This window comes from Miscanthus floridulus, chromosome 19 (genome assembly GCF_019320115.1).
Source record: "Miscanthus floridulus cultivar M001 chromosome 19, ASM1932011v1, whole genome shotgun sequence".
NCBI lineage: Eukaryota > Viridiplantae > Streptophyta > Magnoliopsida > Poales > Poaceae > Miscanthus > Miscanthus floridulus.
Window position 1 is genome coordinate 94,564,621 of NC_089598.1, and position 20,536 is coordinate 94,585,156.

The window sequence follows — 20,536 nt, forward strand, 5'->3', positions numbered from 1 at the left end:
CCGGAAAGACGTACGGGCGTCAAGTCCGCGTCACATCCGTCAGACCGGCGCGTGTGCGAGCAACCAACGCCACCACCACCGCGGGTGCGCGCGAGCACCTGCAGTCCCAACAAGCCGATGCGGCAACCACCCTCGTCAGCGACCTCCATCTCCCGCTCCACCGTCCACAGCACCATCACCACCTCCCTCGTGACGAACTCCTCCTCGCTGCTATGGCTCACCTCGGCGCTGGCGGCCACGCGAGTTCGCGGACGAGGTGCGCCCCTCCGAGGAGGAGATCGACCCGCACAACGCTGACACGGCGGTGCGCCGCCGGCTTCCCACGGCAGCAGCGACCGAGAACCCGCGCTCGCGCCTTGCGGCGGCGGCGGGTCGCTCGCCCGCGACCGCGCGCGCGTCTAGGAGCTGACGGTCGCGGTGGTTGCAGCTGGGGCAGCGGAGCCCCTGGCTCACGCTCGCCCGCAACAGGTGGCCGCGGCAGTGGCGAGCGGGAGATCTCCGTGGATCTCGTGGCCCGCGGCCGTGGCAGGGACAGGGCCGCCAGCAGGGAGAAGAAGGACCGCGCTGACGTCGACATGTCGGTCTGCGTCGACGGCGAGCGAGTGCTCCACGTCCGGTGCCTGCGCTGGAAGTTCCGAGGCAGCGAGCGGGGCGACCTCGGGGGCGGCGACGGCGTCCAGGTCTCCTGGGACCTCCACAATTGGCTCTTCCCCCACGCGAGCCGCCCCCGCGGACGCCTCCACGCACGCCCACGCCCACGCGGTGCTCGTCTTCCGGTTCGATCTCGCCAGCGGCGGCGGCGAGGAGCGCTAGGCGGATTTGGGGAAGGATCCCTCCTCCCTCGACAAGGCTGCGAGGAGGAACACGGGCGTCTGGGGAGGAGGCTACCTCGCGCGGTGGGGGCAACGGGACTGGAGCGAGACGGGCAGCAACGGCGAGAGGAGGAGGGGTAGGGGGCGGAGGCTGGCCAAGGAGAGCTCATCGTCGTCGGCGTCCGTGGCATCCTCGATGGCGTCGTGGGCCAGTGGCTCCACGGTGATGGACTGGGCCAGCCCCGAGGAGGCCGAGATGTAGCGCGGCAACGGCTTCTCGCTAGCTAACACCGGCGACAACGGCATGGTTCCGATTCCGATCCATTGCCCGGAAGTCGTGCGTGGCGCACTCTGCGGCGTCGACGGTTGAGAGAAGAACGGCGCATGCGAACAGCAAAGCTGCCAGGACGCCTGCCAGGCTTGCCACCGCGTCGAAGAAGTCCGTGAGCCGCGCCGCTGCCCGTGGGGGCCGGAGGCGGAGCGACGGCGCTCAATCGCTCATCCGCGGCGGCCTGCGTGCGAGCGACAGCGGGCTCGGTCGGAGGAGACGGGGACTTACGTCCGTATGCCTTCCGTAGGCATACGTGCCTGACAGTGGGCCGTATACGCGACAGCCGTAGAAAATGGTACGGATGCGGGAGAAATGAAATTGTAATGGCAAATCTCCGAATAAGTGAATTATACTGGTATTTCTCAAAACTCGAAGAATTATAATGGCCTACATCAAAATAACCCTTTCTTTGTAGCGTTGGCCGTTGGGGAGAGGCTCGTCGTCGCCGAAATGGGCCCAAGTGTCGTCGTTGTTGACACGTGGGTTCCAGTGGTCAGTGGGCCGTAACCGTTTGGGTGGGCAGCGCTCGAGGGTTTTATGCGTGCGGCGCCGTGGGTTTGTACACGCGGATTAGTCAGTGCGGTGGCCGGTGCCATTGGGCCTGTAAGCGTGTGGACGGCCCAGATTGAATTGCATCAAAGGATATTGCTCTTTTTCTCTGTTTTTTAATTTTTTGATGATGAGATGAGAAAAGAAGCTTCTGTAATGTGACGCGTGGAAATGGGCTTCGACGTGGCTGTGGACATGTGGCTGTCGTTATCTGCAGTTGCATGATTTTGCTCTGCAATCAGTGCACTTCTAAAATTTACCGAAAACGCTATGTCAGGGCATCCGATCCAATAGGATTCCGTGGCACGCCGTCGTTGTTGGGCCACGGCACCGGTCGAGCGGCCCAACAGACTCATCGTTGCTAAAAAATAATACTCCGCTCTTATTTTTTTCTTTCCTGATTTCCCGCAGCGTCCGCATCTAGTAATTAGCTCTCCTATTTCACGCTCAAAATCCAAAGCTAATTTTTAGTCTTGAGAACTGTTATAACATTGTGGAAAACCCTTGTCATCAAAATGGGCAAGTGGCATCCTTCTTGAACCAAATATATAACAAAAACTATTAATATTTATGATGTGTATCATTATCAAACATATATTTTTATAAATAAATTTATTGGGAGATGCGTGGAAATAGGCTTTGACATACCTGTCGTTTGTTTCGCACCCTTTGCTCCATTCTCTGCACCTTTTGCTCCAGTGGCAACTGTTTCCAGAATGCTTAAAAGTCAAAGTTTATTCTTTCTTTTCTTCATAGATGAATAATCAGAGTTGATGAAATGCTAAAAGAGGCAGTTGCTGAATGTCAGTGCCTTCCTGTATTCTCTCTTTCTCGCCGTTCTCGCTCTGTAGCTACTTGCCTTGCCTTCCTCCGTCATCAGTGGCAGGAACGCTTCAAATTCGCCTTCTCAATGGCTCCATCCACATCTCTGCCGAAGGGCGAAGGCCATCCTTCAGCAGCGGCAGCATCTTGTCTCGCCACCTGCCTCCAAGGGCTCATCATCTCTATAAATTCAAGGAACGACACCGGACAATGCTAACATCCCTCTAGAAATAGTCTCGAAATCTAGGAGACGCACAAAAGTAAGGATGGTAATCTGAAGGACCTCTCACTCCCATTTGCCGTCTGATATCTCAGTGCTATAGATTTTGAAATAGATTAATTCACTAATAATACTGTATCTGAATTTTTCTGAATAATTAAGCTTCAAGCATAATCATAAACAAATAAAGAAAAAAATAAACACTAGAAACCACATAGGACTGCTTTCTGTCTCCTAGAGTAGAATATAATGCCCAACTACTACTTATTCTTTAGTGACCCTAACCAACTAACCAAGTGCAGCAGAAGTTCAGTCAAAACCGAGGGGCAGCTCGCCTCAAGATGCTTGTACCCTTCCGTCGCAGCGAGCGCAAAGAGATTCTCGGGGGCAGCCAAGATGAACTCGATGCAGCTGGCCTTGAGCTTGGCGCACCCGTGCTGCTCGGCCAGCGCCAGCGTGGTGGTGACGTTGCCCACGCTGATGTCCGTGGACACCTTCTCCTCGCACATCCTCTTGAGCCGCTCTAGCCCGTACCGGTCCGCGGCTTCCAGGAGATGCTGCGCCATCGCCGTCGCCTGCCACCCGCTCCGCTCCAGCTCCGGCGCCGTGTCGGTGTAGATGAAGCGGAGCATGGCCCTGAACACCTCCGCCTCCATGTCCTTGACCTCCACGCACGGCGCGGACGTGGACGCCTCCTTCGTGTGCCCGTACAGCTGGGCCATGAACACGGGCGACCTCGTCGCGAGCACGGACCGGTGCGCGGGGACGGACTCACCGGAGACGTGGAACGTCACGTCCGCGCCCTTCTGGCTCCGCAGCAGCTCGCCGAACTGCCTGTGCAGGTCGGAGGACGGAACGCTCGGGGGCGGGCGGCGTCCGACGCCACCGCATTCTTCGGTTCCCCGAGCAGGACGGTGATCGCGAACTGCACGAGGATGGAGTCGTCTTTCAGGTACCGACGCTGCCAACCTTCCAGCTCGCTCCGCCTGACGAGGTAGACGTCGTGGAAATCGTATCTGCGGAACGAGGCGGAGGAGATTTGGTCCGAGGAGTCGCCCAGTCCCGATTGGTTCGGATCCACCAGGCGGCAGGCGAACGACGCTGCCACCCCGCCGCCGGCTGCTTTGCTCATTAGCCTGAGGCGGAACATGACCCAGCTAGCGCCGTCGGAAGGGTGGTTCGGCGGCCCCACCGACCTGTTGGCGCAGAACTGGATCTGCCAGTCGTGGCCGCCGACGGCGCATTTCCTCGGCGCGGAGAACGACCTTGGCTTGTGCTTCGTCGCCGTGAAGCCGTTGATCTTGAACAGATGCTTGGAGCGCGCAGCCTCCGTGAGGTTCACGGAGGTGTGAGCCATGGCGGATCGAGGAGCGGGTCCGGGTGGAAGAGGAGCACGCGCGCGGTGGATCTCGCGTGAGAGAAAGGCGACGACGCCGTTCCTGCGTTCACGGTGGACAGGCAGGAGCCGTTTATATAGTATCTCAACAGAATTGCTATAAATCTCAATCATCTCCTAATATCTTGGAGCAAGATCTCAACCATGGATATACTCCTACATGGCAACCACGAGCCAAATTAATCTCTATCTCTGCGGGCCGCGCTCCCGAATTTCCTTCCCTGTTTATCGTCCATCAGGTTTACGCCGCCGTCGCCGCCACTGCTTGGTGTGCCGAGATCTCCGCCTGGTCTGCGGTGCAACCTCGCATCAGGCATGCTCCGCCTCATCTATCCGACTATCCCACGACGACTTCGTCGGAAGGGGCACGTATGCGCACCGCACTTGATCTGTCCGTCCACCTATCCCTCGGCCGGCCGGCCCAAGGTCGAGCTCCTACAGTCCTGCCCTGCCAGCCATGCTCATGTCGGTTCTGCTGCCTCATTTGATTGATTGCGATTCATTGATTCCCAGGGCTCCCCGGTTCTCCTGTGCCGTCCCCGACGACGAGCACAGCGTGGGCGCCGACACGACGCTGTCCCCGGACGCAATGGAGCTCGTCACTCGTGCCAAGGCCGCGCGCCGTCGACGAACACCAACAGTGCACCAAGGTTAGCTGTGCGCTGACATCTACATCCACAATTATGTTACTAGTTAGCATTCTGATGAGGTGTGTTACTTCCACAATTGCCAGAGATCACTTTGCATGTAGCAAAACACAGAAGGAAATGGAAACATTGGGAATTTCTCACTGTGTCACCTAAATATGTTTTTATAACTTCCTGTGAAACTATATGTTAGGTCAGGGGAAAGCAAACTTTTTTTTAATCAGAAAGGGCAGGGCAAGTATTGAGCAAGCAGCAAGATCAATACTGAATAAATGGTTCTTGCAAAACTAAATCTGTCAGGGTTCAGGGCAAGTTAGTATTTTTATGCTGTTGATATGATCGACTTGCTCCTGTAGTGTACCTTTTTTTAATCAGATCGGAAAGGGCGGGGCAAGTTTTGAGCAAGCAGCATGAACGACACTGAATAAATGGTTCTTGCAAAAATAAATCTGTCAGGGTTCAGGGCAAGTTAGTATTTTTATGCTGTTGACATGATCGAGTTGCTCCTTTTGCTACAGAAATTCAGAGAGAGAGCAGATACAATACAACTACTCTAAATTACATACTACAGAGACTATTCATCAGCCATCGCCAACGTGCTTCAGTTCTTTCTTCCACGCACAGCTCTCAGGAGGTCATTCAGAACCAATGGGGAGCTTGTCATGAGATGCTTGTAACCTTCTGTCGCCATGACGTCATCAAGGTTTGCAGCGATGAACTCAACACACCTGGCCTTGAGCTTCGGGCAACCGTGCTGCTCTGCCAGCGCCAGAGTCGTCGCTGCCGTCTCCACTCTGGTGCAAGGAATGCAAGCCCGACAATGGCCGAAGTCGGGGCAGGACGACATTAGTCTTTGCTGTGTCAGGCTCAGGTAGCTCGGTGACCACCGTGATGGTACATTCGGCAGTGAAAGAGTCGTTCTCGATGACCCGAGCCGCCTCCACATAATCCCTTTTGCGGAGCGGAATCCATCCGGAGCTCTCCTTCGCCTGCTTGAACGCGTGAGACATCTGACCTTCCATCCCGGCTGCATCCCTGACGCAATAGACGCGCTGCTGACGGGAGTTGGAGGAAGCATACAGCAGCCGGCATCTGAAGGCGGCCTTCACGTCGTTCCGGCGCGGCGCGCTGAGGAGGACGAGCCTGAACGCTATCCAGTAGCCGCCATCGACGACGAGGCTCGGGGTGTAGTGGACCTCCCGCTCGTACCCGCCCACCGCCAGCCGCTTGGACGGGAGCGAGTCCGTCCTCGCCATGGATTTGGTGGCCGAGTAGCCGTTGATCTTAAACTGGTGCACGACGCATGCGGCGTCGGTGAGGTTCGAGAGATGGACTGCTGCTGCCTGCTGCTGTACGGGCGAGGGCATCAGAAATCAACGGGGGATTCCGAGAGTGGGAACTGAAGCTCGCAAGTGAACAGTGAGCATAAAGTAGCGGAGAAATGTATCCAGCAGAAAGAAAATAAGCCAAGTCGATCTGAAAAAGTCTCGAGTGGATCCGTTTCAACAAGTGCGACATTAAAAAGAAGTCTCCATTGATTGATCTAAAATGTTTCGATTTCGTCTGAAAAACAGAACAGTTGACGGAACTTAAGAACCTGGGGTTTGAGCTTATTACCTCCATCCTCTGCGATGGCGGCGAGTCGGAACCGGCAGTGAGAATGGCGGATTGCGGGCGGCCTCACCGTCACCGGCGCAGGCGACTCACCTCTATTTGGGACCTTGGTGTTAGGATCGTAGGATTGGTACATCTATGTTTAACCCTTACATCCGTTTTGGACAATAGCTTCGTAACCTCGCGGACATTGATGTCGAGGCAGCTCTGGCTCGGTGGCGAGGTACAGTGGTGGTCCAGAGGGGCCGGTGTAGACCTGCAGGGACGACGGCGATGGTGGGGCATATCCCATCGCTTCCAGCACGACTTTAGATTGGTTTTAGGGTTTGTCTGTAAGTGGATGGCGGCTCCGTTGAACCTCGTAGTTCGAGCCCTCGCCCCCCACCTTCCTTTTATGTGTGCTGTGCGACAGGGGCCCACCAACCGAATTAGGGTTGGGCTCCCCCGATCAGGAAGCAGAGATAGGGCCCAATAGGCCGTTGGGCCTATTGATGGAGATCAACTAACATTCTCGCCCTTATCTCATTTCATCTTTCACTTTCATGTCATTTGCTTTTGTTCATTCCATTACAGATTAGCTCATAGAGCATGTCTCATCGTCACGGTCCATTGCCGATAGACTTAACAGCTACAACCCACTACTCTGTTCTGAAATAGATACTTATCTTTGGGCCTTCTTTTGTCCAGGAATATTTTAGGCTTTCCCTTAAACCCAAGCTAGCTACATGTTCTCTGAACACCACGTCCTCTGAACATGTTGGGTGGTAAGCCTTTTGTAAGCGGATCTGCGAGCATCCTTTCTTTACTTATATGCTCAAGATTTATGACTTGATTCCGGACTTTATCTTTCACAATATAATACTCCATGTCAATATGTTTGGTAGCACCACTTGACTTATGTTGTGAGTATCTTGTACTGCCAGATTATAATCGCAGTATTACTTTAGTGGTCTATAGATGTCGTCAACCACCTTCAAACCGGGTATGAACTTCATTAGTTAGTTCACCTGCCCGTTGCCTCATAGCACGCTACAAACCATCATACATTGTGGACGATGTAGTGACAGTTTGTTTTGAGCTTTTTCATGAAATAGCTCCCCTTTGCGAGATGATAGAAAATCTACGTCTGGATATGCATTCACTCTCGTATAATCAGAATCTGAATATCCCACCATGTAGAGTGAATCAGATCTTCTAAATGTCATCATGAGGCCTTTCGTTTCTTGCAAATAACTCAAGACTTTCTTTATCAATTTCAGTGTTCCATTCCAGAATTCTTCTGGAATCTGCCAAGTAAAACCCGGTAACAAATGCAAAGTCAGGGCGCGTACATACTTGAGCATGTTGTAAGCTTCCGATAGCTGAAGCATATGGAACCACTTTCACTTTATCGATTGAGCTCATATTGGTTCCTGGGGCATTGAAAATCCCCACATCTGTCGCCCTTGACTATAGGAGCAGGTGAGGGACTATATTTGTGCATATTGAATTTCTTTAAGATCTTTTCCATGTATGCCTTTTGTGACAGTCCTTATACCCTTTTTCTTTTATCTTGGTGAATCTCGATCCCTAGAACGAACGAGGCTTCGCCAAGATCTTTTATATCAAATTTCTTTGTCTCCAGTAGTAGACTGACATCACTACTAGCAAGTAAGATATCATCCACATACAGGACAAGGAAGATAAACTTCCCATTCTTAAACTTTGCATAGACACAATTGTCCTCTACATTCTCTTTTAAAACCCAAAATTTTTTATTGACTGATCAAACTTCAAGTACCACCGTCTTGAAGCTTGCTTTAATCTATAAATGGATTTTTTTAGACGGCATCCCATTCGTTCTTTTCCTTCCATGACAAAACCTTTCGGTTGTGCCATGTAAACATTTTCCTCCAAGTCTCCGTTGAGAAATACCGTCTTTACATCCATCTGATGTAATTTTCAATCGTAATGTGCCACTAATGCCATTATGATTCTAAAGGAAACTTTACATGAGACTGGAGAAAATGTCTCATTGTAATCAATTCCTTCTCTTTGCATATAGCCTTTTGCCACAAGTCGCGCTTTATATTTCTCTATATTCCTTTGAGAGCCAAGTTTTGTTCTGTAGACCCATTTATAGTCTACTGTTTTGACTCCTTTAGGAATTATTTCCAAAACCCAAATTTTATTGACATTCATTGATTTCATTTCATCTTCCATAGCCTCAAGCCACTTTGATGAATGATCACTTCTTATGGCTTCTTCAAATGAGGTGGGATCATCCTCCATTTGAAATTACTTAGTGTTATACACTTTATAATCAGCAGAAATAGCTAATTTTCTAACTCTTTGAGACCTTCTAGGGGCCTTCACATTTGGCACAACTTTTGTTTGAGGCTGTTGTTGCTCCCCCTCATGTGTGGCAATAGGTTCTATAGGATCCCGAGGAACAGGTTCCTCATCGTCATTCATTGTTGCCACAGGTGGGATAACAACAGGTACTGGCACCACAGTATCTAGCACTGTCGGTGCAGCTATAGCAGGTAGTGAGAAAAATGTCTCATAAATCATTAGAGTGGATGCATACACCCGCTCCACTTCAAGGACAATTTCTCGAGCTACCATGCTCCCCCTCATCTTTTCATCCTCTAGGAAAACAGCGTGTCTCGTTTCCACAAACTTTGTATGTCTCTCTGGACAGTGGAAAACGAAAACCTTTTGACTTTTCTGTGTTGCCAATGAAATGGCACCTTACTGTTTTGGGATCTAACTTCTCAATGTTTGGGTTAAATACTTTAGCCTCAGCAGGGCTCCCCCACACACACGCAAGTGGTTTAGTGAGGGTACATTTTCTGTCCACAGCTCATACGATGTTTTGGACACCGATTTACTTGATACTCTTTTGAGAATATGAATGAGGTTTTTAACGCCTCCATCCACAGGCTCAACTGTAAGGTGGAGTAACTTATCATACTGCTCACCATATCCATCAGGGTATGATTGATTCTTTTAGCTACTTTATTCTGCTGAGGTTCACCCGATATAGAATACTGGGCTACTATGCTATTCTTTTAGGGTATGCCGACCGTAGTACTCCTCCACGGTCAGACCTGACTATCTTAATCTTTAATATCTTAAATTTATCCAATATATCTTTTCTTTCTTTGATTGGATAAATATAGCCATAATGGGAGTAATCATCTGTGAATGTTATGAATGAATCATTACCATCCACACTCTTTATAGGAAACTGATCATAGATGTCTGTGTGAATAATCTGTAGAATTCCTGCGCTTCGTTTGTCATCTTTTCTTAATTCTTTTTACATACTTTCCTTTGTTCAAAAACTGAGAGCTCTAATGGAGGAAGAATATCATTATTAACTTGTCTTTCCATTCTCCCCCTCGAAATATGGCCTGAACGATAGTGCCATAATTTCGACAACACATCATGAGCTCTCTTATGCCACCATATCCAGAGTAACACTCTGTCACCAGCTGCTTTATCAGCTGAGTAGCATATGTCTTTGAAGTGTCAGTGAACTGACTCTTTATTCTATCGAGGTACTCGATGACCGTGTCACATTCTAGGATTAAGCCCACAATTGCGGGTTCAGTCATGTTCTTTATCATAGCCAAACATTTCTTGTTGGCAGTGATTCACTTTCTATGCTTAAAGGCCATAGGATATCTTTTGGGATTCAAAATCCCTTTCTTTAGTTGCCCAAGTGACATCATTCTCTTTTGTCTCCCTCATCGGTGCCACAATTTCAGTGGAACATGGTGAGGTGACTACCCAGTCCACCTTAGACAGGATGAAAACCAGATCATAACTTTTCTTAACATAAAATTAACACCATTTGCATGCCTTGATTCCAACGTTGGTCAAAATCAAAACGTACAACTATTCTTATACACTAATTCTACATCACCATTGGGCAGAAATAGAATTAATGTATAAATCATTAACTTTCACAATTGTTCTTACACACTAATTTTATATCACCATTGGGCAGAAGTAGAATTAATGCATAAATCATTAACTGTTATCAACTTTTCTTTACACTAATTCTACATCACCATTGGACAGAAGTAGAATTAATGCATAAATCATTAACTTTCATAATTATTCTTACACACTAATTCTACATCATCGTTGGGTAGAAGTAGAATTAATGCATAAATCATTAACTGTTATCAACTTTTCTTATACACTAATTCTACATCACCGTTGGACAGAAGTAGAATTAATGCATAAATCATTAACTTTTATAACTGTTCTCATGCACTAATTCTACATCACCGTTGGGCAGAAGTAGAATTAATGCATAAATTATTACAATTATGATATTGTTATTAACAACGTTGGTAAGAAAGTAACAACATCATAATCATATCAAAACTCTTTTTCTCCAATACCACATTGGTTCAAAATAACTGGAGAATCAATAATTTCTTTAGCAGCGGAAAACCTTTCTTTTTCTCCAATTAAATACCGCATTGGTTCAAAATAACTGGAGAATAAACAACTTTTCTTTAGCTGTGGAAAAATTCTCTTTTCCTTGAATTTTACCCACAGGAAAAAATTATATTTTCTATTTTCTTTAATCCATTAATCAATTTCCAAGAAATAAAGATTTACTGGAAAACTTTTCTTTTCTCTAGTTAAATATCATGTAGGTTTCAAAATCATTGGAGAGTATACATTTTCTTATACTCAATTTCTTGAATTTTACCCACAGGTAAAATACATTTTTCTATTTTTCTTTTGATCCAATTTGCATTTTTCTAATTTTCAGGAAATAAAATTTTACTGAAAAAGAAAAAATGAAAACTGATTCATTTCTTTACTATTCCTTCGGTCCAGCCGGCAAATCGGCCCAGCCCATCTATTCTCCACGCGCGCTGCCGCACCCAGGCCGCAACCTGGGCCTGGGCCGACAAAGCCGCGCCCGTGCGCTCGCCCGCCTGGGCCGCGGTCGGCCCGATCAAGCACCGCTGTCGGATTGCATCCGACGGTCGCCCGGCCGTTTCGCTCGAATAAAAAAGCCGACGCCGCGCGCCCCAGGCAAAACCCTAGAGTCATTTGCTCCGGTCCTCTCTCTCTCTCTCTTCGCAGCCGAGCACAACCGAGCGAGAGCGAGAGCAGCGACCATGGTGAGCTAGGCGGTGGAGCGAGCCTTGGCGCCGTCGCCGGCCCCCTCGCCGGCATGCATGCTCCCCAACGGGTGAGCACACTGCCGTCGAGCGGCCTAGCCGCGGCGCCCCCTTTTCCGAGCCCAGCGAGCAGCTGCCCCGGTTCGACCTTTCTTCTCCCGCACGCCGGCGTGACAGCAACGCTGCACGGCGGCGAGGTAAGCCACCCCCTTCCCCTTCTTTCCCCTGCGGTTTTGATTCTCTTTTCCTGTTCTTCGATTCGACCGATTGGGGATAGTTAGGGTTAGGGTTTCTTTTCTCTTTTGATTTCTTTTCCTTTTCGGAGTTCATCCGAATCTCTTTCCTTTTCTTTCTCTGATTTGGACTGATCTACCGGAGTTCAAGCCCGTGGCTCCCCTGGCCTCTCTCTTTCTCCTCTTCCTACTCTCGATGACCGAAGGAGGAAGATGAGATGGCGCCGCCGTGGAGCTCCTCGCCGGCGTGCGTGCTTGCCCAGTTGCGGAGCACGCCGCTGTCGAGTAGTCACGCGACGGTGCCCTATTGTTCGCACGCGCCAGGCTACCTAGCCCGGCGGCTCTGTCTCTGTCTCATCGGCCATGGATTTGATCGACGGCAGTGACAGGACGGCCAGGCTCTAGGTAGGTAGCCTCATGACCGTCCTCTTTCTCCATTTAGGGTTCGAGTTCCGTCCCGATCCGATCTGGATCGGGCATTTTCTTTGTTTTTCAATCTGAAACCCTAGATCTACACCCTATGCTAGGGTTCTTTGTTGAAACCGTGTCCACTTTTCCCGTACCCGATCTAGGGTTAGGGTTTCACAGAGTGAACCTAACTCTGATACCATTGTTAGGATCGTAGGATTGGTACCTCTGTGTTTAACCCTTAGATCCGCCGTGGACAATAGCTTCGTGACCTCGCGGACACCGATGTCGAGGCAGCTCTGGCTCGGTGGTGAGGTACAGTGGTGGTCCAGAGGGGCCGGTGTAGACCTACAGGGACGACGGCGATGGTGGGGCACATCCCGTCGCTTCCAGCACGACTTTAGATCTGTTTTAGGGTTTGTCTGTAAGTGGATGGCAGCTCCGTTGAACCTCGTAGTTCGAGCCCTCGCCCCCTCCTTCATTTTATGTGTGCTGTGTGACAGGGGCCCACCAACCGAATTAGGGTTGGGCTCCCCCGATCAGGGAGCAGAGATAGGGCCCAATAGGCCATTGGTGGAGATCAACTAACACTTGGGTCGTCAACTCGTCAATGGGCGGAAGGAAAGCAAGTGAAGGGCATGTTTGGTCGAATGAATGCAAAACGCAGGAATAGGAAAAAACAGAAGAACAAGGTAGGATGAAAAGTGAAAAATATGGGATTTTAAAATATAGGAACAGGAAATTTAGACTGTTTGGAACATAGGAATTTATAATATAGGAATTGTAACATGTTAGACAAATATAGGTACTTATCAATGCAAGCTTCAAAGTAGCATAGATTAAACAGTGACGTGCATAAGCTAGCCCAACGTCTAAGCAGCGTGGTTGTCTTGTACTTCGTGAAGAAAGAGAAAACCTGAGTTCTGATAGGATTTTTGTTTTCCTTTTAAATGAGAAGCCTGCAACAGTATTCCACAGAGAATCCTTTAATCCAAACGCTATTCTCAGAAAGCTTTCCACTGTTTTTGTTTCCTCTACTTTTTCTATGAAAATACTCCATTTCAAACAGGCCTGAAATGAAGAAAAGAAAATATGTACTCTGTACTAAAGAAGAGTGTTTTTTTATGTTTGCGCGTGGGTCCCAGCCATTACAATATGTTTAGTAGTAGTCCGAATTTCCAACAATATATATCGTGGTGTACTGGTGTTTAATACAGGTATTATAAATGTTTGTATTTTTTTTTATAAATTTGACTAAAACTAAAGAAATTTGAATCAAGACAAAGCTAAACTTGTTTACGACTAGCAGGTTGGTCGACACAAATAGCGCAGTTAGCTAGCTTGTTTCTAGTATTTGATTTTTTTATTCAAGTGTCATTTTTATCTATTTTTATTATTTATGTGATTATAATTGTTTCCTCTTAATACGTCTTTACTCTATCTATTGGCATGATTAACTCTGATTTAGAGCTATTGTTATCTTTTTTGTCTCCTCTTTTTTTTCTCTACTAGATAAATGCCCATGCGTTGCACAAAAAAAAATACAATATCATGATAATGGTAGTATGAGCGTGTAACAAAAAGTTTTTTTTCAAATGTGAAGTTAGAACATCAATATTATGAAAGCAGTTATGTTCTAATTGTATCCTCCAACACACCTAAGTTTCGCATCTTCTTAACAACATCCTTAGGTGCTGATTTGGCAAGCACCAGTAGTCAAGTAGTTAGAACCTCTTTATAAACGATATTCTTCGTGAATATATCCTTTTCCGACTTCTTTCCCTTCCCCTTTTTGACGTCCTTCTCAATAGCTGGCATGACCAAGATCCTAATATTCGATCTTGTCGTGGCTCTAGACAAAGCTACGTATAATTACCCATGCGAGAACACTAGTTCTGGTAAGTACACCCTGATGTTAGGGATAGTCTGCCCCTGTGCCTTGTTAACCGTCATGGTGAAGCTAAGCCAAATGGGAAACTGCTTACACTTAAATTGGAAATGGAATATCTCGTCGTCAGACGGGCATAAGGGTATGCAAGGCAGAAAAACTCGCTTTCCAGCATGCTGCTCCAACACAATTTCTACGTCTATAGTATTCTTTTGGAACCCCCATATGATAAGTCTGGTACCATTGCAAAGTTTATTCGCAGGGTCAATGTTCCTAAGCAATATGTCTGGGCAGCCAATCTTCAACTTTAGCATATGTGGCGGTAGACCATTTGGTGTCAAAGTGTTAAGAAATTCATGAGGGTAGTAATTGTGTGAATCATCCATCGCACAGTCGAAGCTATGGTACACCATCTGATCCCCTTGAAAATGGTCTATCATCTTCATGTTAATCATGTCGACCCATTCGTTCCGCGTAGACAATATCGCTCGAGGGGTAATGTAGTCTTTGTTTGGCATATTTTCATTGAGCCTAGGGAATATGCAATCAATCAGCGTATCAAGATCACCATCTTTCCCGTGTATGGTACGCATATATCACGAGAAAGGCAGACCTCATCGTAATCATGGGCCTCCTCAGAGCCTCCGCTGATGCAGAACAAGTATTCTGCAAACCACGGGTCGCTCTTTGCCCTTATGTTGCGCACCAGTTTTAGATGTCGCATGGAATCCCAAAGGTACGACATCCGCAGCGAGGCACCGACTGTCTGAGCCCTCGATCCTTTTCGAACAACAGGAAGAACTTGTCTAAAATCTCCACCGAACATGATAGTCTTCCCCTCGAACGGCAACTCAGGTCGGTCCATTATATCATGGAGGCTATTATCTAGTGCCTCGATACCCTGTCTCTTTATCATGGTAGCCTCATCGCAAATCATTAGGGATGCAATTTGAAGGAGCTTGGCAGTACCACTCTGTTTTATGAAGCTACAAAAGGACCCCTTTGTCGATGTTGAGTGGAATCTTAAAGCACGAGTGGACGGTTCTACCACCAAGCATTATCGAGGCTACAACACCAGATGTAGCTATTGCCACGGCAATCTTATTTTGACTGTGTATAGTAGCGAGCAGGGCCTTGTATAGATAAGTCTTCCCGGTGCCACTAGGTCCATCCACAAAGAATAGACCACCATTTTTGGTATCAACGGCAGACATAATCTCATCATGGGTAGCTCGTTGCTCCTCATTAAGGGTGTCTGATAGAGCCACATCATCAGCATCAACCTCAATGCTAGCCTCCTCAAAAATCTCCCTAGGAATATCATCGGAGGCGTCATATGAGTCATCGATATCAGGAAGTGGGTACATCTTTATATCCTTCTGCATTGATTGAAGCATTTTTTGAATATCTATGAGGAACATCTGCTCCACTATGAAGTTGGATTGATTGTTGCGCCTATAGTCCTCCGACATTGCCTATTTTTGTTTCTCCCAGAGTCCAAACACATCACTTGGCTCACAGAACACCAATATCATTGCAAAGAGCCTTCTTAACGCATATGGCATCATCCACTCAGTAGCCTCAGCCAAGCTCTCATCCAGCGTGTTGTCCGCTTCAATCAGGCCCCTTCTTTCTACAGCTTCAGGGAAGGTCGGTAGCATTATGCCATTAACGGTCTTAAGATCATCGAAGGAGGTTGCACCGGGCACGTTGTTTAGAAGAACCCTAAGATAGTAACACTCCTCCTCGTAGGATTGGCAGAGACGATCTGACTGATTTGTCGTAGAGTTTTTTCTTTTACCCTCCTCTACCATTTTTTGCCATGTGCGTGCCACGTATAGAACTCTAGAAAGTCCTTGTACAAGATACCTTGGGCTCTTTTGTCTGTCCTATTCATCTCGAAGTACGTTGTAAGCATTGACTTTTCAACTCCTAGGCGGTTAAGCACTCGTTGAACCCCCTTACGTCGGTGAAATGAAACCATATGCATGTCTGGAAGATGGAGCTATAAGTATAGTTGGCCATGCAGCCCGAGGCACGACGGCATGACACAAAGCCTGCTTTTTTAGCCCGACATGAGCACGGCCTGGCCCGGTGACATGCGGGCCTGGGCTGGCTCGTCTCGAGGGAGCAGGCCATGCCTGGGCCGCTGCTCAGGCCCATGGGCTGGCACGATATGGCCTGGCCTTCAACAGACGGCCCGACAACGGCTCGGCCAGCCACCCCCTCCCTCCCCCTCTAGGCTCCAGCCCTCCTCACTCCACTTCCCCTCCCCACGGCGCGCGGCCCAGCTGGCTGGCCCACCATCCCTCGAACCCTAAGTCCCCAAACCCCTCCTCTTCGGCTCTCCCCCACGCCGCACCCGCATCGCACCCCTCCTCAGTCCTCTCCCCCACCGCCCATGCCATCCCGCACTCGCGCACCCGCACCCGCACCCCTCCTCTCCCCCATGTGGCCATGCTGTCGCGCACCCGCACCCCTCCTCTCCCCCATGCTATCAAGCACCCACACCCCTCCTCCTCACGCACAAGCTCAAGCTCCGCCCCACCGGCCGCCGACGCCTCGAGCTCCTGCTTCCCCACGGCTCGCCAAATCCCCTCCATCCCCTTCTCTTCTCGTGGGATCCAACATCGAGCGCCGCCATCGCCTCCCGCAGTCTCGCCTCGCCCGCCGCGAGAACGAGCGCGCTGGCCCCAAGCTCTGCCCCTACGCTAGATCTGGCCATGAGCTCCGCCCCGACGCCACCTCCACTCCAACTCGCCTCCGCCGATGGTGGCCACCTCCTCCTCACCGTCACGCGCTGCTCCTCCTCCACATGCCTCCTCTGTGTGGATCTGGCCTCGTTCTCCATGGATCTGGCCTCCTCATCGCTCATCCTCTACGGATCCGGCCGCCTCATCGCTCGTCCTCCGCGGATGGAGAGGTCGGCAGGTCGTGTCGTCCTCATCCATGGCCTTCCGAAGCAACGACGACAGCCCGGCACCCTGGCCTCCCCCCCTCTCTCTGTTGGTGTAGTGGGCCTTGGGCCGGCCTGGCACGCTGGATTAGCCGTGCTTCTTGGGCCGGCCCAGCACGAACAATGGCCCAGCAGGCCATGCCTGGGCCATCGGCCAGGCATGAAGCCCATGGCGGCACGGCGTGCCTTGTCAGCCCAACCCCCATTGGGCTGTGCCGACCCGTTGCCAGGCTGGGCCAGCCCATTGGACATCTATAGCTATAAGGACAAAATAGAAGGGGACCTCTCACTCAAATCAAAACCATATATCCTCCACAAGGCTTTTGGTGGGGTTACCCATCTAGCATCTCTGTACTGCTTGATCTCATCGACATTTCCTTCACTATCCTCCTTATCAGCCTCTCTCATAGCCACAAACGCCCGGTCATGACCCTTATAAATGTATTTGAACAGGTATTTAACTGCTTTGATGCTCCCACATGTCTCAACATTAATATGACAGTTGAATAGACATAGTAGATATGGGTTGTAAGGCACGACCCATCTATTGTCAAGCTCATGTCCATGAACCTTTTCTTTTCGCCCGTCTTCACATCATCTATAAACTGGGTATGAATCCTTGCACTATCTGTGGCGTCACAAAAAGGTCGTGGGTAACGGTTCTTGCAGGAACCACGTCCATCTGTGCATGGGAATTGCGATTAAGCGCTCCACAAGGACCATGCATCATATGCTTTGTAACCATCTTGTACAATTCTGGGTACTTCTTGTTTGGGAGCTCAGCTGAGATGAGAAGATCATGCTGCTATGGGGATGTGATCTTGTACTTCCTCTTCATGATTAGCAAAAAATGTGCGTGTGGTAGACCCCTCTTCTGAAACTCCACAACATACACGTGTCCGGACCATTCCAAGGATATCTTTTTTAGCAACCTATCCTTTAGCTCTTCCAGTTTTGCTTTAAAGACACGAACAATTAGATCTGGACGATCTTGTGGTTCCTGGCCAGAGTAAAGTTCACACCTGATCTGATCCAAGTTCAAATTACATGTCATTGTTAGGAAGATGTCCGGTTTACCAAACCTTCATACTAGAGCCATGGCGTCCATGTACCGACGCCTCATGTCACGTGGGCCTTTGATAAATGATGAAGGCATGACCGTCCGCTTTCCAACAGCTTCTGCTCTACCCTCGTCGGCATGCAGGCTGTCAACCAATCCTTGGTAGAGGTCAGCCCTAATATCATCTTGATGGTTGCGTATATAATCCAATCGAGAACTCTCAATCTTGATGTACGTGTCAACCGTAAACTACTGGAAAAGGCATTTGTCGTCAAGTATGGGATTAAATATTCCTGGCCGCATCTGAAATTTATAGTAGTAGTAGTCACGCACAGACAAACATAGTCTACCAGGGGAGTCTTCTACACAAAATATATCTGTGAATTAGCAATGTTTGGAGAATAACCATTAAGGTATATACTTTGTGAAGTATTATTAAATAAGAAGAATATCAAACATGTTTGTTCTTCTGAATCACTATGGGCCTTTCGAAGGGCACGGTACTTGATTACTTCCTCCATACTAACTCCTTTTTTTGGAATATCCATATGCCAGCCGAGCTCACCCCTAGGAAAGAATAGAGGGTATGAAAGAGCATCGTAGCATCCATGATACGAGCAGATGCCTTGTCTGCTTCTATCTTTAACATGCAGGACAACACTATTTTGGAACTGACCAAGGAGTTTATTTCCCTCGATCCAGACAACAGCCACCTTTGAAGCTAACGACACATTATATGTTCTTTGATCTAGCCTCTAGTCAAGGTTCAATGTGATATGATAGTCCTCAAGGTGTTCAGCCTAGCCCATACTCCTAAGATGCTTTGAGTATGGGTTGTCACGAAGGATGGTCATCAGCCTCTCAATAAGTTCTTTGTCTTTTTGGCACTGCTCTTCACAACACCTTCGATAACGATGATCAAGACTTGGATCGTCATCATAGAAGTAAAGCTCAAGATGTCTTGGCTCCTTACCATCTTCTCTCCCAAAGATATTGTGATAGATTTGTTCGTGTGCATAGAAGGTGTATATGCCACTATTTCTCATGCTTGCAGTAGCGCTATCGAGGCGACATTATAAAGAAGTGAATAAGAAATGGCCATTGAAAAACCTGATGTTGTTACAAAGTGCCTAGCATCTGCGTTGGCACTCGACCCTCATAAGCTCATCAGGTATGTCTGGTGCACTGAGTTCAACCTTTCCACCGCGGCAACAGAACCCAAGTGTTTCATGCTCAAACTTCTTCGCACCGCAGTGCTTGCAATTCGCGACCGGTTTTAGCATATGTGTCTCTGTAGGTATGTTACTATACACCTTTTCGCACGGGTCAGGTACTTTAGGGATAGAAGCCATATCTTCCTCATGATCATCATTTTGGACATTGTCATAATCTTCCCCGTCTGAAAGGATGTTTAATTCACAATAGTTTAGATTAAGATAAACACATGAAATATTTGTAAGGGTTGGAATTTTTTTGTAATAAATACCATGCCTAGCGAAAAGGTAACCCTCATCCTCTTTCTCGTCATCTTCAAATATATCTCCCTCTTCATCATCTATGACCATCACAAATGCGTGAGTTAGTACAACTATGGGTAACAGTAAATAAAGGGGATTAAATAGTTTAGAGAGTGCTTAAAATAGTTTTAATTACCAGTGTCATCCAATACTGGTTGTGTTGGTATCGATGATGCAAGCTCAATGCTTGGTCCAATGCTTCCTGTAATGGACATAGTTGAGATGTGAATAACATTGTATTAGGTGAATAAAATAGGGTAGTAATGCCTCATTATTTACCATTGTTGGTCACGGCTGACTGAGGCAAGGGTGTGTTATTATCCGTGTGGTCTTCATCCATGCATTCACTATCATTAGGTATCGCTCTTGTTTTCCCACCAATGTGACACTCAAACAACGTGTTTCGACGGGTTAACAACGCATGCCTTGCTCCTGATGGAACACTGCACCTATATGTCATATGGCTGGGCAGTATACCACCGCATTCATCTTCATCCTTATCCTATAAATTTGATGGGATGTAAAGAGGTGATGCACTAGACTCTGGGATACCCCAATTGCTGTGGTTTACTGTAGATCCATGATGCCTAGCTGCTTTTGTAGTTGGCCACACAACCTCGGGAATATACATTGGGTTCTCCATAGCGATGGACTCAGGGTTTAGAGTGTGCTTCTGCACTTCCTTTTGTCTTCTCTGACCCGCTATGATGGACTCTCGCCCTGGGGTTTTATAACTCAGTCTTTGTTATTCATATATCGTTCTCTAAAGTACTGGCTTTTTGACTCTTTTTATTCGCCATGTTTTTCAGTAGGAATAGAAGTAGGGCTAGTAAAAGCAAGGTTGTGCACAGTGTCCACGCTATTTGTTGTACATAGTGGTTGCATTCCCCCTATAAGTCGCACTAATTATTAAAAATGTGTAGTTGTATGGACAAATTACTAAAT

The 20,536-nt window shown here is 48.3% G+C and overlaps 1 protein-coding gene and 1 pseudogene across 1 annotated transcript; both read right to left on the bottom strand.

Annotated features, from left to right (window-relative positions):
* Positions 1–2,967: 2,967 nt before the first annotated feature.
* Positions 2,968–4,146, bottom strand: LOC136528529 (BTB/POZ and MATH domain-containing protein 2-like; annotated as a pseudogene).
* Positions 4,147–5,496: 1,350 nt separating this feature from the next.
* Positions 5,497–6,144, bottom strand: LOC136526410 (BTB/POZ and MATH domain-containing protein 3-like). Its single transcript, XM_066519077.1, has one exon. It carries the CDS (start codon positions 6,142–6,144, stop codon positions 5,497–5,499), a length of 648 nt encoding a protein of 215 aa, XP_066375174.1.
* Between the last annotated feature and the right edge of the window lie 14,392 nt (positions 6,145–20,536).